This window comes from Acinonyx jubatus, chromosome E2 (genome assembly GCF_027475565.1).
Source record: "Acinonyx jubatus isolate Ajub_Pintada_27869175 chromosome E2, VMU_Ajub_asm_v1.0, whole genome shotgun sequence".
NCBI classification, from domain to species: Eukaryota; Metazoa; Chordata; class Mammalia; order Carnivora; family Felidae; genus Acinonyx; species Acinonyx jubatus.
Window position 1 is genome coordinate 20865997 of NC_069396.1, and position 18632 is coordinate 20884628.

Sequence of the window (18632 nt, forward strand, 5' to 3'; positions counted from 1 at the left end):
GGGCTTGGATTGTGGCACTCTAGGAGGAGAGGAAGAGACCCGGTGTGTGCCCTGCTCTGTATGCAGCCCCGTATGTGTGCAGCAATTCTGGTCATCAACATTGTCGAGACAAGACCACTCCAGAGCCTCAGAGTGCCTGAATGAAATGCCCAAGGCCTTCTATATTATAAGATATAGAAGTGGTATTCCAATCCTGGTCTATCTGATCTTCAAATCTAGGTACATTCCACTATGCCAAGATTCAGGATGCTTCCTTTCTGTTCTCTTCCCTTCCCCCCTCCCCACTACTACCACTACATTCATACTGGATAGCTAAGAATTAAATGATTTTTTTTCGACACTGCTCAACAAGCTCACCAGTGTCATTTAGACCCACCAGTGCTGAAATGAAGTGTCATCCTCAGTATCAGTGTGTTACCCTCCGTGTCCAACAATCTTTAGTGATTCACCTCCTTCAGTGGTGGGTGTGGTAATGGGGATTGATTGCCTGGTTCTGGGAGCTAGGGTTTCAGCTGGAGTGTGGGTGGTGTACCAAAGGAAGAGGTTGATTGTCCAGAAGAAAATGCAGGGCGCTAGGGAGGGGAACAAGCAAGGGGAGTTGCATAGGGAATAATTAACATTCCAGCACCAGCAAGACTAAGTCTACTGAAGAAGTCCAGGAACCTGAGGCAGGAATTAAGGACCAGAGTAACTATAGGTCAGAAACCCACAAGAGGGATGGAAGGCTCATCTTTCTACTCATGAGTAGCTGAGCCATTGCTGAGTGCCAGGAACAAGACCTTTGGATCAGTCAGTGGGGTATGCTCTTGCATTTTGCATCTCCTGGTTGGAAAAAGCTTGTAAAGTATCCTTTTTAAGACTGCCAGGTTAAGGATCTTCAGCTTCTTGGGTAGACCTTTGATCAAACAAAAGCAAATCTTGTTCATTAAATTGACTCTGTAGCATTCACTGATCCACCAATGAGAACTTGATTGATTATTTAATTGGCAAGTGTTTCAGTGACCATGAGTGGTTTCTCGGCATCTGCCCCAACCTCCTTTCTCTGGCAGGTTCCATTGCTGCCTTTCTCCTTCCTTACACCACACAGTCATGCTGACCAGCGTTGGGACGTGCTGTGCTTATGAAGAGCTCTGGGCTTTGGGTCACACTGTTTCTCCTGCATGGCCAACCCATCCACTCCGTTCTGATCACAGTAACTCACTTGAGGGTGGAGCACAGCCAGCCTGCACTCCAGGAGTCTCCCACAACTGCCTCTACTCTACTCTCTGCCGTCTCCACCCTCAATCCCCATGAATTAGATGTTCCTCTCCTGGACTCCCATAATGCCCCAAGTTTCCCCATTATGAAAACATACCCTAGCGTAACTGTGATCAATAATAATAATAAATAAATATGGAATGCTTGCTTTGTACCAGACATCGTGCTAAAGGATTTAGAGGCACTAGTCATTTAATCCCCGTGTCAACCTTGCAGTGAGTACGATTAGCATCCCCATTTCATAAATGAGCAAGCAGAGCTCAAAGAGCTGGGGTTTACCCCAAACCTGGAGCTGGTTTGTAGGTGGCAAAACTGCCACTGACACCCTGGCAGCTGGATTCCACAGCACACGTGTTCATCCTCATAAAGACCTTGAGGGATTTCCTTGTGTGTTTATCCCACCCGCCATGTGACAAGCTGCAAGAGAGAGCAGGGACTGTTTCTTACTCAGCCTGCCCCCTCACTACCCAGAAGGAAGCGCTCCTGTGGTCCAGCGTTTATGGGATGGGATTGAAATGAATTGGGGATGGAACCCGCAGCTAATCTGACCTTTCTCTCTGCCCGCAGAAGCCGACTGGGGAAGTGGGCAGCCCTGACCGTGATGTGCTCAGCCAGCAGAGACATTCCATTCCGAGAGAGGTCTGCCTGACACGTCTGGGAGGCCACCATCAGCCAGGCCGCCACAGGGTTGGTGAAAGGGGTGACAGCTGCATTCTCCTGTGCCTACCACATAACCAAAAATGAAGGAGCACTACTGTTTACAAGCCGCCCTGGTGTGCCTGGGCGTGCTGTGCCACAGCCAGGCCTTCACCACCGAGCGACGGAGCCACTTGCGACCCTCGTTCCACGGGCACCATGAGAAGGGCAAGGAGGGGCAGGTGCTGCAGCGCTCCAAGAGAGGCTGGGTCTGGAACCAGTTCTTCGTGATCGAGGAGTACACCGGGCCTGACCCCGTGCTCGTGGGCAGGGTAAGGCTGCTGCTAGGCAGCATTTGTCTCTCTCGCCACTGTTCCAATAGTAGGGTATGGCCAAAAAAGAAAATTTCTAGGCACTAATGGCGCTTCAGTAAAAACCATAAAATCAATGTTTAAACAGCCTTTCAGGGGCACCTGGTGGCTCAGTCGGTTAAGCATCTGACTTCAGCTCAGGTCATGATCTCATGGTTCACGAGTTTGAGCCCCACATCGGGCTATGTGCTGACAGCTCAGAGCCTGAAGCCTGCCTCTTGGGGAGCCTGGGTGGCTCGGTCGGTTGGACATCCGACTTCAGCTCAGGTCATGATCTCACTGTTCCTGGATTCAAGCCCCACGTCGGGCTCTGTGCTGACAGCTCGGAGCCTGGAGCCTGCTTTGGATTCTGTGTCTTCCTCTCTCTCTGTCCCTCCCTTGCTCATGCTCTGTCCTCTCTCTCTCAAAACTAAACATTAAAAAAAAAAAAAACAGCCTTTCAGACTTTTTAATTTTTCAATTCATAGTCATCCATGTTAAGAACACTTACATTTTCCACTGAATGTTATACCATGGAACTCCATTTTTAATAGCTGCACAATAGTCTACTAATTAGCCATCATTTATTGGCCCATTCTCCAAAGGAAGACATGTCCCTGCCTACACCCTATCTCCAACTCTGGTGCCCTTCTCCACTCTTTATGAAAGCTTGCCTTTTTGCATTACACATGTTTATTTATTCATCAGTCTCCCTCACTGGACTGGCCCAATGTCCTGTGTCCCGAGGTCCTGGTACTAAGCCTAGTTTTGGGGAAGCCTTTGTAAATATCTGATGAGACAAATGGATGTGTCTTCAGAATGGATGAGATTTTTATCCACTTGAGCTTAGGGATGGCAAAACCCAGTTGGATGAATTGAGTTCTAGCAGTACTCAGACTCTGCATTCTCTGTGTAACCCCTCCAAAAAAGTGCAAGAGTAGAAAGTCCACAATACATTAAAAAAATTATTGTCCATTATCATTTATGATAAAGCATGCAACCATCTTTCAGAGAAGAGAGTGACATTAACTACAAGGAGATGAGTGGTCATCTACACAAGAATGAACACCTACTATGCTCAGGGAAAGAGCTAAGCAAACGGTAGACTAGCATAAAATAGTCCCTGACCTCAAAGGGTTCAGAGGCTAGTAGAAAGGCAAACTTATCTAACGAAAAACAAAAACAAACAAACAAAAAAAAACCCACCTAAAACTAAAATAATGAATAAATTCAACAGAAGTGATGATACTTTTACCCGGTAATGTTTGGGAGGGATGAAGGAAGGTTTTATAAAGAACATGATAATAACTTGTAACATGAGAGATGAATGAGTAGGAGTTATCCAGTGAAGGGGGAAAAGTACAAGAGTAGATCTGGAGGGTGCTAATTTCTGAGTCTTGTATATTCCATTGAGTTATTTCAGTTGTTCTTTAACATGAGAGCAGTAATCCATATTTATGTAATTGACTTATTTGGAAGAGGTTCATAGTAGCATCTGAGTAATGTTCAGGGTTGGGGAAATGCCTTTTCAAAGAGATGTACCAAAGGAGTTTCATTCATGTATACCCCAAAATGGAAAGATTATACCCAAAATAGAAGTAGTCTTGGGAAATGGGAACCCAGGGAAATGATTGGCATGTGAATTCCCTACGTGAGGAGATGGGCTCTGTGCCCAGAAAGGAAGACAAGACTTCAGTCATGGCAGGGGCTATACAGCTTGAACACCATGGAGAGCTGTGCGTAAATTTTTCTGAGAATATAGAACCTTTGCCTTAAGGACTTTCTCAGTGGAGAATGGTGTGTTCATTAGGGTGGAAGATTGTAGGAGAGACAGGACCTGGAGAGTCATTTCCTTATCTCTGTGGAACAAGCAGTTGGCAAGCCCACTAAAAGGGATCATAGGACAAAACATGGAGAAGAGGAAGCAGTGAATGGGCTTTGAAATCCTGGTACCTGAGATTGAGTGTGAGATGTCCGATTGGAGAGGGGAAGAAGAAAAAAAAAGGGGGGCTGGATCCTATGGATCTTCCTTTTGAGATAATGTGGAGATATATATATATATATATATATATATATATATATATATATAACTATAGATAGATATAGATATAGATGATATAGATTAGATAAAGATATAGATGATATAGATATAGATATTGATATCTATATATATAGTTCCCCATGAATAGAGGGAATAGACTAGATGACCTTTGATTTGACAGCATTCAAGGTTGAGTGCTTTATGATGCTCTGAAAAAGTAGAATTTGGCAAGCGATGGACTTTCAGATTTCTTGCAGGAAGCACAGTCTGTGTCGTGCTGTGCCCTGCAGAGGGGGAAGCCAGCAGTCTTTGGCATTAGGAATTGGCTGTGTATGCCTCAGCAACTGGGTCCCCTGATAGGAAGGAATGGTTTCCCAAACTGCTTTTTGTGTAGAACCTAATAAATAGTGTTGTCAGTTGTACAGGTCATCTTTGTGGGAGAGAGAAAAAGAAGGAATTTATATCTAACTTTCAAATCCGAAAACAAAGTAGAGAAAGATAAGGAGTGCTGTAAGTTTACACTTTTGCAGTGATTTGGTTGATCATGAACTAGAATCTGTTTAATTCATAAGAAACTTGCCAAGCTCACGTGGAATTCATGAAAGCCCAGAGAAACTTCCCTTCTAGCCACTCCCATTAAAATAAGCATTTATTTCCTTGTTTTTCATTCACAAGACTGAGCCCCTAACTTTTGCCAGGTCTCAGGCAGAGAAAAGGAACAAATGCAAACTGTTTGGGGGGTTGGGGAGAAAGCCAGCCGCATGGCGGCAGGGATCCCGCCCTCACTGGGGAAATTGTATGAAGATCAGACCAATTCTGTTCATCCTTTAGAAGCCACAAAATAGCTTCATATTTTACTCACAAACTGCCTTATTCATGAGAAATGTATTAACCATCATTTCATGACAACACGTAGCTTGTTATGAATAACAAGTTCTGAAGACAGGTATATTTTTTCAAATTTTCCTGAGAAACACTGTGAACTAAAATCAAAATGGTCTTCCTGATTTGTACCTACAGGTACCCCCTGAGCCGAAATATTTGGTGTTTCACTGAGGTGCTGCAAATCAATTAGATACTTTCTGGGAAACTGAAACCAATACAAACATCTTTAAAAAGCACTGTGTTCTATCTTGCTTTGTGATTCTGAACAAGCTCCCCAGGCTTTGGTTTCCTAACAATAATCAAATTGGTGTTAACAATAATATTTAAATGACATTACTAATAATATCAGTATGAAAATGTCATTGCTAATCAATCAATATTATTATCAATGCCATTTGAATAAAGCTTTTTGGTGTATACTGGGTTTTCTCACATAGTAGGCAGAACCAAGGGCTTTTTAGCCACTTGGCTAGCCTTGAAGCCTACAAGAATGGCAAAAGCAATGCTTCTCTCTTCACACAAAGGGCATAATGAGGGCAGAGGTACTTAAATTCAGATGAAAGCTTCAGACATTGAGATGACATCAAGGGAAGGTAAGGAATTCATTGCTACAGGAAAATCAGATGTGGTCTTTGGGTGAGTCCCATGTTATGAAACACAGAGCAGAGTCCAGGCACAGGATGGGTAGTCAGGGGAACTGGACGATGCCCTGGCCCTGTGAAGTGTGGAGTTAGGCAAGTACCGTCATTTCTCTGGGCTCTGTCAAAGGAGGGGGAAACCCTGAACATATGTAAGGTTCTCTCAATAGTCTAAGAAGCTTCATATTTATCAACCCGTCCTACTCACCTTATGCCTATGATCAGAATGAGAGCTTCTTCCTGACAGGCCACATCCCCAGACCCTCATGTGCCTCACAGAGTGTCTTATGGAAAGGTCTGATCGATGAATTGCTTATCGTAACGAAAGCCTAGAAACAACCTCAGTGTCCTTTGGAAGAAGACAGCTAAAATGAGATGATAGCATGCATCCAGTGGATGTAGCAGTCCAAAAGGTCACCTGAATTTACTGTTATAGGAAAACAGAGGTGCAGAGTGCTATTTGTGCACTATGACACTTTATTGCATAAAAACAAATGAGGGCATTTATGTATCTGTACAGATATTCTAGCATATGCATAAACCGTATCTTAGATTCACAGGAAACTGGTAACAACTGTTGTGTCTGAGCAGAGAAACTGAAGGGGTGGGAATCAGAACTGAGAAGACTTACTTATGGCATAAATGTTTGTTTTTTATATTTTTATGTCATCTATGTTTCTTTCAAAATAACTTAATATATGTGCATATGTGTGTATATTTTGCTTGTGTGCATACCCGTGTGAATATGTGCGTATATTTTGTATGTGTGTATATTTGTGAGGGAAAGTATGACTCATAGAATTTAAAAAACTCAGGATTCAGGTCTGAATGCGGGCTTCACCTCCCGCAGCGGTGTGACTTTGGCCAAGGCAATTGTCTTCTCTAAGATTCCATTTCTTCATTTGTAAAATGGGGGCAGAGCATCTCCCTCTCAATGGTGTATGTGTGTGTGTGGGCGTCTGTGTGGGTGTGGGTGGACAGCGTGCTGTGGCAAACGGTGTATGAATGAGACTCTGTTTCCCCACGGCATCCCTCATGGAATTACAAATCTTGGTTTCTCTTTTCCTAGCTTCATTCCGATATTGACTCTGGTGATGGGAACATTAAATACATTCTCTCAGGTGAAGGAGCCGGAACCATTTTTGTGATTGATGACAAATCAGGGAACATTCATGCCACCAAGACATTGGACCGGGAAGAGAGAGCCCAGTACACGCTCATGGCACAGGCGGTGGACAGGGACACCAACCGGCCGCTGGAGCCACCGTCGGAGTTCATCGTCAAGGTCCAGGACATTAATGACAACCCGCCCGAGTTCCTGCATGAGACCTATCATGCCAACGTGCCTGAGAGGTCCAACGTGGGTGCGTACATGAGGGGAGACCTGCTCCATCTACAGGCCTCGTGTCCCTGTTGGGGGTGGGGTGGGGGGCTGCTGCCCATATTCTCCCAAATCAAGAAGCAGAATTTATACCGCATCTTCAACGGCATACAACCAAAAAAAGTGTTATTTGTGTAGTTGAAGTTTCAAATATTTAAAATAGATCTGAGATTTTAATATCTAGTCTTCGAAAACACAAGAAGTGTGGCAGAATGGCAAGAACCTGACGGGCTGCAGGCAATCCTGGTTCTGGCGCTCATTCGCTCTGCGACTTGGGTCCAGCTCTGTCCATTTTCGCCTTAGTGTTCCCTTCTGTAAAATGGAGTCATAGTTTCTAGTCTTGCAGGATTAGAGGCAATGCAGTTCAGTCACTAGTGTGCACTGATGTCTAATGAGGAACAGTAATCGTAATATTTGTTGCATGTAGACATCATACTAATTGACTTACATGACATTATTGCATTTATTTTTTTGTGATAATCCATCTTTGTAGTGAGGTAGGTCCTATCTGATGTACTTTGCAGATGGAAAGCCCAAGCCAGGAACAGGATGACTAATTTATCGAAAGTCATCTGAGCTATTAAGTGGCTCCAGAATACACACTTAATCAGGACACTATGCCACCATCTGTTAGGATAATTTAGAAGCGGATATGTCCTTCCATCATGCCTGAAGACACTCTCCATTGTCAAAGGATACTTCTCTCAAGGATTTCTTCAACAAGCCACCTTTTCCTGGCAACCACTTTTGTCTGGCTTTATAGAATGCATTCATTTGTGGTCTTTTGAGAAATATGCCTCATATTAAGAAGGGGTTGTCTTTCAGACAGTGATCATGGCTGTTCTGGTCAGGGAATGAGTCTGATTATATGAATCAGAGATTTTAGAGCGCAAATGAACTGAAGAATCATCAGGGCCAAACTGCCCATTTTACAGATGAGGAAACCAAGCACCAAGAATGGGAAACAACCTGTTCAAAACAGTTAGATGCAGAAAGTACCCTAGGGCCCTAAGCTCTTTCCACTTTGCATGTAGAACCTGGGATGTCGATTTTTTTAAGCACCACCCCCCCCCCCTTTTTTTCCCTCCTCCAGATAAAGTTGGGCTTTTCTCATACTTTATGAAGGTGGGGCTGAGTCACTTCTTGCCTGTCTCCCCTGGCCGTGACCGGTCCCTTAGTTTCTTGGTAATTGCCTAGGGATTTTAATGAGAAAAATCCAACAGAAACTAAATCATTAAATAGGGGACTGTAGCATGAGCAACTGAGCCAGAAGGCAAAGCCTGCCATCAAAAAGAACACTCCAGAGAATTCACATTGTTCTCACCTCTGGGAGCTCCTTGATGCTTGGGACTAACACCCAGGCTTTCCATCACGGCTTCCAAGAGTCGAACCTGGTGTCACAGTACCGGGCTGCTGTTTATGGCAGTGGCCCTGACAAGCCAGATGGCGGTGGCCCTGACGAGCCAGGTGAACTGTCACATAGTTCTCATTTTGTCATCTGTAAAGTGAGGATAATGTAAACTGTGACGAGGGTTAAGTAAAATACAAAAGAGTCATAACGGACTGAGTGCAGTTCTAGAAACAAATGAAGCACAACAATGTAATACTTTCCCTAGCTCAGTCACAATGATGCAGGCTAGGCCTATTCTCCTTCATAAATGTCCACTGCCTAGAATAGTGCCTGGTCCTATGGGAAGAGCTTGAGAAAAGTTGTTTGCACGAAATAATGAGTTACAGAAATGTAATGAGAAAAAAAAGCAAGATTTCCTTTTATACCATGTAAAAATCACTGACAGTTGTAAATTAAAGGGTCGTCAGAAGCTGTGTCAACGGGCTCCCTCACCTCCCACCCAGGACCTTGCCCCTCTGCTGGAAATGTCAAGGAAAAACCCTGGGTTTGGTTGGTTGCTCGATGGGGGTTAGGCTAATGACTCTGGCAATAATCGACTTTGCAAAATAGGATTGTAAAATTCCTACCTCTCACACCCAGTTTCTCAAAATACAATTGCTGTCAAAATGAGGAGCAGAGGGGATGGATGCTGGTGGAACACAAGGAACGTGCCCCGAAAGTACCTGGTGCAGGGAGGCTTTAATTGCCGTTTCCCTTCCCAGGCATCTCCCCCATTCTTTAGGTCAGTGCTTTGTGCCCTCAAATCCTGGTGACCACCAAAGAACAGAGGCTTTTCTAGGAGAAATGGAATCCCGTCTTCCTTCATTTCCCTGGTTTCCTTTCCTTCAGACCCACAGATGTCTTAAGGGTGGTTTCTATTAAATAACTACCAGACCCGTTAGAGGTGGGAAGATGCAATTCTCATGTCATCAGGGAACAACATTCTGTACAATATTTATAGCCATAAATTCATTAAAATGCAGTATTAGAAGCTATTTTATTACATGCAAAGCAACAATAAAATGATGTATTTATTGCGCTGCTACAGATGGAAGGCTACATACTCTGTCCTTACACAAAAAGCAATTCATCACTAATTATCTTTTATTTTACTCTTTGGGAAAATTGTTATTTAATTATTTGATAGACTGAACATTTCAGTTGCATGGGTCTTAGAATGTTTTTGCATTAATGTTCATATTGTTATTTTAACTACTAAGCAGAGCACTATGTACTATGAATATAGAAAGTTCATTTTTAAGCTATGGGAATTTTTTTTAAGGAAGGAAAGAGGGAAGGAAGAAGAGGAAGAGAGGAAGCAAGATTACTTTACATCTGAACCCCTGAAAACTGAGAGCATGTTAAACAATTATGGGGCTTTTCTCCGTTTTTAAAGTTAAGACGGAACTTTGTAAACTGGAATATAATTCAAAAAGCTGAAGGGGTGTTGCTAATGGATTTATTTCATTTTTAAGGGACATCGGTAATCCAGGTGACAGCTTCAGATGCAGATGATCCCACCTATGGAAACAGCGCGAAGTTAGTATACAGCATCCTAGAAGGACAACCCTACTTTTCAGTAGAAGCACAGACAGGTACTGTGCAGTGTTGTTGGGATCTGTGACACATTGTGAATAAGAAGTCCAGGCCTGCTCAGTAAACCTATTTGAGTCTTAGTTTTCCCAAATACAGGAAAGGCCACCTTACAGGATTGTTGAGAGGATTAGACACTGTGCCTGCATGTGCCTGGATATGGTTAGCATCCAATGAACCTTATTTATTATTGTTTCTGCCTCTATGTCACCATATCACAATAATAAATATAATCTTAAAACACAACTTTTATCTTAAAATCATATCTTACATTTTTGTTGTTGTTAATGTTTGTTTATTTTTGAGAGAAAGAAAGAGCGTGAGCGGGGGGGTGGGGGCAGAGAGAGAGGGAGACACAGAATCAAAAGCAGTCTCCAGGCTCTGAGCTGTCAGCACAGAGTGCTATGCAGGGCCTGAACCCACAAACTGCAAGATCATGACCTGAGTTGAAGCCAGACGGTTAACCCACTGAGACACCCAGGCAGGCCATCAAGATAAATTCTTGAGAAACATGCATTTAAGTTGAACATGTAATTTAAGTTGAATTTTAAGATATGATTTTAAGGGGCATATGGGTGGCTCAGTCAGTTAAGCGTCTGACTTTGGCTCAGGTCATGATCTCACAGCTCCTGAGTTCGAGCCCCACGTCAAGCTCTGTGCCAACAGCTCGGAGCCTGGATGGAGCCTGCTTTGGATTGTGTGTCTCCCTCCCTCTTTGCCCCACCCCTGCTCACACTCTCTCTCTGTCTCTCAAAAAATAAATAAATGTTAAAAAAAATAATGCTCAGGTGTGTTTGGGATGTGGCACATTCCCTCCACTGCACTTACAGATTCCCAATTGGTGTCACCTAAAAAGAAGACTTCACAGTTCTTACAGAAAACAAACAGCAAACCCAAAAAGTGAAAACATGTAGCCACCAAAACCACAATGGTCCACTTCGTTTACACCAAACTTTATTCTAGTGTCCTTCCATTAGAATAAACACCGAAATACTGTGAAAGTTCCATTCTATAATATCACCCCCCAAACTGCTGCCTTTTCCTGTATATTTGAAAGACATTTGCAAATAATCCACATCTGTTATTATAGCTAAATTGTATGAAATACAGATATATATTAATATGTATACACAGGGTCTGCCAATCAGATAAGTTGCCCATTTACTAGATATCACTTCCACTGACCTACGTAATTATCTATTTGTAGCCACTTTGCTTCACAACACAGTCTATGGGGCTGTGTGGCTATGATTTCATAGAAGGCATTTGCCTTTCCACATTAACCAAGGATAAATGTAGGATTTCATCTAGATTTTTGAGATGTTAAAAACTGATGGAGGAACTCCAATTACAACCTTATTTCTTCTCAAGGACTCATGGTTAGGAACCACCACTTTGAACATACCAAAGTATTTAACAGATAAGGAAAACAAGACTCAGTGAGTTCAAGGGTGCTGTTGGGAAATACAGACTAAGAGAGGGACAAGGGTGCTTTCTTTATATTTCCAGTATAAATGTTACTATATCTACAGAGAGGAAAAGCTTGCACATGTTCCCAAGAGATTTAAACGAGCATGGTTTTCATACAAATTATGTGCTAATCTCCAGGGATCATGTAGAATTCAATCATTAATTTACCCCTGTGGTCAGTGACGGGTGATAGTACAACAATGTTTGTGTATGCATTGTGTGTGTTTTTAACTTGTTTGGCTTACTCCTTTAAAATTTAATAATTACATTTTAATGTATTGCTTGGAATATATGCCACCTACATTTAACCTAATATAGATCATAAAAACATTTCCAAGAGTTGAATGCTGGGATAGACTTTCAAAAGATTCCACTGGTAATTCAAAAGTGAGGGTTTAGTCATGGGTATCCATGCAATGGGCCCTCAAATATTTCAGCCTTTAGGATCTTGATATGTTATGCCTGAGAATAATGAGCTTATTATTTGTGTTTACAATGCAACATATAAAGCATATATGATTATGATGCTATACGAATAATTATGACAATTTGCTGAGAAAGACCACTATATGGTGCTCCAGGTATGGCTACTTGTCATTCTAATTATCATGTCAAAGTGACTCTTCTGCGAGGGCAGGAGCTTTTTTATTCCTCTCTGCTTCCCCTGTGCCTAGAACTTTTTATATTTTAATGTTGTTACCAATGAATACGTGTGGTGTTTCCCACTCATGGATCCAGGTATCATCAGAACAGCCCTCCCCAACATGGACAGGGAAGCGAAGGAGGAGTACCACGTGGTGATCCAGGCCAAGGACATGGGTGGACACATGGGTGGACTCTCAGGGACAACCAAAGTGACGATCACACTGACTGATGTCAATGACAACCCACCAAAGTTTCCACAGAGTAAGTAGGTGGGCTTGGCTTTCACGTTTTAATGGTGCCATGGCTAGCCCTTCTCCAACCCATTTCTGCTTTGCTCAGCTTTCACAAAGAAACCTAGAAGAATGAAGTCTCTTTATCATTCATGCAAAAAATGAAAACATAAAGAATACAACAGCAACATAAAAATTGAAGGTACAGTAAAGGTAGGAGGCGGGAAAGGAGATGTAAAAAGTTCCACAACTCTGGAAACAGAAAATCTATTTTGCTAGGTATTTCACTAGATACTGGTTCTGCGATCTAGTAATTAATTAACCTCTCTCTGTGTCAGTGTTCTAATTTCTAATCTGGATGTAATAGTACTGAATAAGTTACCTGTTGTTTTAAAATAGAGTGCCCCAAACCTCAGTGATTTAAAACAATAATAATAATTTATTTTTTTCATGAATCAGTCATTTGGCCAAAACTTGGAGGAGACTGCTTTTTCTTTGTTTCCATAGCTTCAAGTTAGGACGGCTTGACTGAGGTCAGAAGATCCACTTCCAAGAATGTTCACTCAAATGTCTGATGAGCTTGTGTTGGCTGTTGGTTTCTATCCATGTGGGTTTTGCCAAGGAATCGCTTGGATAGGTTCTGAAAGTGGGAGCCCCAGGGATACCAAGCAGAAACTGTATTGTCTATTGTGACCTAACTTCAAAAATCACATGGCATCATTTCCATAAGACTGTCCAAATTTAAGTAGAGTTCTTGTAGACCCCATCTTTCAATGGAAAGACTGTCAAAGTCATGTTGAAGGAAATGCATGTGGGATGGGAGATATGGCTTGGGCCACTTTTGGAGAATATAGTCTTCTACAGGTCTTATTGGAATGTTGTTATAACTAAATCAGCTAGTATAAAATCTTATAATGCCTGGCATAATTTGTCACAAATGTTAGCCATTATTATTATATGAGGGATTGTGGTCCTTCTACAAAATTCGTAAGGTTACTGAAGGAAATAAAAGAAGATGATTTTGAAAGGTTATTAATCATCATAATTACAACAACTTCCATCATTTAATGAATAGTAATTACTACTGGATATCTTGACAAAGGCCTACATTTTAGATAAAACTAGGTTTCATAAAAGGTGCAGTTAGTGTGCATAGAATGTAGTAAAGCCACCCCCCAAAATAATAATCCAGTTAAAAATGGGCAGAAGCTGGGGTGCCTGGGTGGTCCATTCAGTTAAGCTTCTGACTGGATTTCAGCTCAGGTCATGATCTCATGGTTTGTGAGATCTAGCCCCGAGTCGGGCTCAGTGCTGATACCACAGAGACTGCTTGGGATTCTCTCTCTCCCTCACTCTCTGCCCCTTCCTGACTCTCTCTCTCTCTCTCTCCCTTTCAAAACAAATAAATAAACTTTAAAAAAGTGGGCAGAAGACAGGAAAAGACATTTCTCCAAAGAAGATCTACAGATGAAAATTGCTCAATATCATTTATCATTAAGGAAATGCACATTAAAACTATAATGAGTTATCACTTGATACTGGCCATAATAGGAAAAGTAAAAAATACAAGAAAGAAAAAGTGTTGGTGAGGATGTGGAGGAAAAGGAACCCTCATGCACTGTTTTGATAGGAATGCAAACTGGTGAAGTTAACTGGAAAAGAGTATGGAGGTTCCTCAAAAAGTTAAAAATAGAACTATCCTACAATCCAGTAATCACACTCCTGGGTAGTTACCCCCAAAATACAAAACACTAATTCAAAGGGATAAATACACCCCTATGTTTATAGGAGTATTATTTATAAGAGCCAAATTATGGAAGCAGCCCAAGTGTCCATGGATTGATGAATGGATAAAGGAAATGTGGTATGTATGTATATATATATATATATATATATATATATATATATATATATATACACACACACAAGGCAATATTATTCAGCCATAAAAAAAGAATGAAAAAGGGGCACACCTGGGTGGCTCAGTCAGTTAAGCCTCCGATGTCAGCTCAGGTCATGATCTCGTGGCCCCATATCAGGCTCTGTGCTGACAGCTCAGAGCCTGGATCCTGCTTCGGATTCTGTGACTTCCTCTCTCTTTGCCTCTACCCTGCTCATGTTCTGTCTCTCTCTCTCAAAAAATAAATAAACATTAAAAATTAAAAAAAAAAAAGAATGAAACCTTGCCATTTGCAATGACATGGATGGAGCAAGAGAGTATAATGCTACGCAATATAGTATATTGGAGTTCAGATAAGTCAGTCAGAGAAAGACAAAGGGGAAAAAAGAGAGAGAGAGACAAACCAAGAAACAGACTCTTAACTATAGAGAACAAACTGATGGTTATCGGGCGGGGTGGGGGGGTAGATGGGAGATGGAGATTAAGGTGATGGAGATTAAGGAGTGCACTTGTGATGAGCACTGGGTGATATATGGAATTGTTGAATCACTATATTGTACATGTGAAACTAACACTGTATGTTAACTATACTGGAATTAAAATTAAAAAATAAATAAATAAATAAATAAGAATGTAGCAAAGCCAGAGCTTGAACACACATCTGTTTATATAGATACATAGATATAGACAAAGGTATGTGTGATCATAAAGATGCTGGTGCCACTAATCCATGGGTGTGTGGGGGGATGTTTCACCACGAAAATGTCATCTTCACTAGATTAGGAGAGTAGCTGGTGGAACCTGGGAGTTTATTGTCAGAAGGATGGCAATTTTTGCAAATGAGGGAACAAGGAAGGCACACAAACATGGCCCCAGGAAGGCACACCAGTCATTCAGAGGAATCCAAAGACAGCAATCTATGCAAGGAACACACTGAGATAGGATTACTAGGCAGTAACCAGTTCTCATGGAGTCCCAAAAGAGGTGAAGAAAGACTGCTTTGCCTGATCAGGCACAAAGTTCAGCATCTCCAATAAGCTTAAGGCTCATATAGCATTCTAAGAAACTACATGCTCCATTATCCACACTGCAGAATTGTTCGGTATGCTAGAAGGAAAAGGCCGAACAGGATTATTAGCATGCAGCCATTAATGCCTTTGCTCACATGCAGTCATATAGTAAAGTTATATTGCTATACTGCAGATGCTAGTTTCACTGCCATGAACTCCAATGAGATTTGGAGAAAACCAACTCAGAGCAGGTTTCCCTAAGCCTGCCTGTAAATTGGTAATTATTTACAGAGCTTATCTACAGAGACTACACCACCCAGTTGTCCTTGACTGTGCAGGTTCTGGCGTGATAAAGTTGAATATGGGTCCAACTTGAAAACATTCAAAGCCACATAATACAGATAAACATAGACCGCATACTGGAACTGATGGAATCCATAGAAAGGGGAAGCTAAAACTTACAAGAGGTTAAGTAACTTGCCCCAAACCACTCAGCTTTGAAGTGGAAGAGACAAAGTTCCCAGCCCTTGTTTCTCCATATTGTTTCCCATAGAATATTTTTAAAATGTGGAAATACAGATAAGATCATTTCAAATCTGGCTTCCCTACTGAAAAGCTTCCAGTGGCTTCCTTCAAGTTCAAATAGAACCATTCCACAATGGCCTTTTTACATAGATGGGCCCCAGCCTACCTATGTACCCTCACCTCTTCCAGAAGGCTCCAGCCACACTTGTCTTCTGGCTTCTGTATGTCTTCAACATGTACCTACTCCAGGGTTTTTGCCATTTCGTCTTTGCTTTGTCTGTAATTTTTATCCCCAGAGATTCGTGTGATTGATTGTTCAGTCCATTCTGATGCCTTCTTCTGAGGGATGTCTTCTCTGGCCAACCAATTCCAAATCATTCTCAGTTCTCCCTCTTTCTTGTTCTCACACAGCACATGTAACACAAATGTATACATTCACACACACACACGACATATTCATATAGACACTCTCACTCATCCATGCATATGTGTACCACACAACCACACACCCACTCCCAGACACACATTCACACATGAGTGATGGTGTGATCCCCTTCACACTCAATCACACACTCATACACACAGTCACACATACTCACTGTCTCATTACCCTCTACCACTTATCCTACTTTATTTTCCTTCTTTCTAGCAATGACATCACAGTATATCATTTGCTTTCTTTTTCCTCTTCAGTGTGCCTCATTAAGGGAAGAAACTCGACGAGTCCATTTACTACTGAGTCTCCAGGGCCTAGAGCAGCACCTGGCATATATTAGGTTCCAAGTACATATAAAATAAATATATATGGACAGACCATACTGTGAGAAACCTTTCCAGATAAGGTAGTGCTTGATCAAATGGTGAAGGAGGCAAAGTAAGAGGAGAGTCACATATAGAGTTAGTAGGCTCATGACCTTGATAAGGATTAAATTTGCATTTGATTTTTTAAAAAAAATATGGAGCCGTGGGAGGTTCTCAAACAGAGAAGGAGGTTTTTCTGGGTACCTGGCAGTGCCTTGTAATTAATTCGTGAACCATCCTGAAGACACGAAAAGAAGACTTTGCTCTTTGAATGTATAAAGATATATACATGGTCCTCCATCACTTCTTGATAGGAAATGTAACTGAGCATTGTTTTCCTTTCTTACTTGTGGCAGGTGACCCGACCACATGACCCTGGACCCCGATACTGTTTTATCATCCTTTGTAGAACACATTTCTTTGACAAGCAGGCCATGTGGGATCTTCTTTCTCAGCCATTCACTTCTTTCATGTTTTCAATCAATAGAAAGTTCAATTTCAAACCCTTTGAGAAATTTATTGGGATTCAATGAAATCTAAAGTCTTACAGCTGCCAAATAAAAGGGAAAATAAAAATAGATGTCTTCTTCTTCTAGGCGTATACCAGATGTCTGTGTCAGAAGCAGCTGTCCCCGGGGAGGAAGTAGGAAGAGTAAAGGCAAAAGACCCAGACATTGGAGAAAATGGTTTAGTCACCTACAATATTGTTGATGGAGACGGTATGGAATTGTTTGAAATCACCACGGACTATGAGACACAGGAGGGTGTGGTCAAACTGAAAAAGGTGAGTTTGGGTGAGGAATCAGGGGTGTTAGCGGTGTGGCCAGCTCTGCCAGGGCAACACTGCAGGGGATGGAGAGCAGAAGGTTAGGAAAGGAGAATATGGGCAAGGGGGGCTGATCTGACTTTGCAGTTGAGCTCCCAGCTCTGGGGAGGTAACAGAACTGTATCCCTTTCAGTTACTGCAGAGAGAGCTAGCAAAGGGGCTGGAGGGGATGTTGGCCGACTGCCTGTTAGTTTTTGTGTGATTTGGCACACTTTCCACATGGAAGGTAGATAGCTGGATAAATGTAGGTTTTAGAGAAACAGCCCTGAGCATGGAAGGGGTTCCTCCTTTGGCTCTTCCAAGCTAACTGTTAATACAGGCTGTTCAGAACGTTTCCTATGTGAAAGTATCCAAGGGCCACCACATTGCTGGGCCTTCTGGGAAACTTGAGCCAATCCTCTCCTTGATTTTCTCTCAAAATTGAGCCTAAGAAACAACCACAATGGACCTTCCCCACATAGTCAGGTGAACTGTCTCTAAAAATGTGTCCCAGAATTAACTCATAGCAAAGAGTTTATTGTTTGTCCTTGTTTTGTTCTGAAAATCTAAAATGTACTCAATACTAAATATAGGCTAGATGAAGCCTGAGCCTCTTACAAACATTTATTTTTCAGAAAAATCATACAAAGTAGATAGTATTATCCCAATAGGCAATAGTACCTCAATTTAATTATGAAGAGATTGGGACTCAGACAGATTAAATAATTTGACCCCGTCATAATCACACAGGTAGCAATTCACAGACATGAAATTCAAACCTGGGTATTCTGGAACAGCTTCCTATTCAAGATGTTCTGGGGACAGTTGGGCCAGAAAGATATTCTGAAGGTATCCAGAAAGGATTCACTTTCAAGTAAAGAAACAGTTACAGTATTTTCTGAAACGCCCCCCCGCCCCCGATTTACCACTTGAGAAATCAACACCTCTCCATCATCAAAGTGTATGGAGCATTAAATCTGAATTGGATGATGGGATTACCTTGGTTTTAATCAAGCATTCATTTTCAACTTCGTTTTGTAGCATGAATATTAAGCTCCTTGGTGTGATGGAAAAG

General features: G+C 41.9%; 1 protein-coding gene across 3 annotated transcripts in view; it reads left to right on the forward strand.

The window, feature by feature from the left end:
• The window catches only part of CDH11 (cadherin 11), a 153058-nt gene that overhangs the window by 101507 nt on the left and 32919 nt on the right, over positions 1-18632 (forward strand). For all 3 annotated transcript variants that reach the window (XM_027075901.2, XM_027075900.2, XM_053211134.1), the window contains 5 exons: positions 1825-2225; positions 6877-7171; positions 10054-10173; positions 12380-12547; positions 17349-17536. In XM_027075901.2, coding sequence (XP_026931702.1) covers positions 1998-2225; positions 6877-7171; positions 10054-10173; positions 12380-12547; positions 17349-17536 — 999 coding nt within the window. In that variant the 5' untranslated portion in view covers positions 1825-1997. The remainder of the gene's footprint in view (positions 1-1824; positions 2226-6876; positions 7172-10053; positions 10174-12379; positions 12548-17348; positions 17537-18632) is intronic.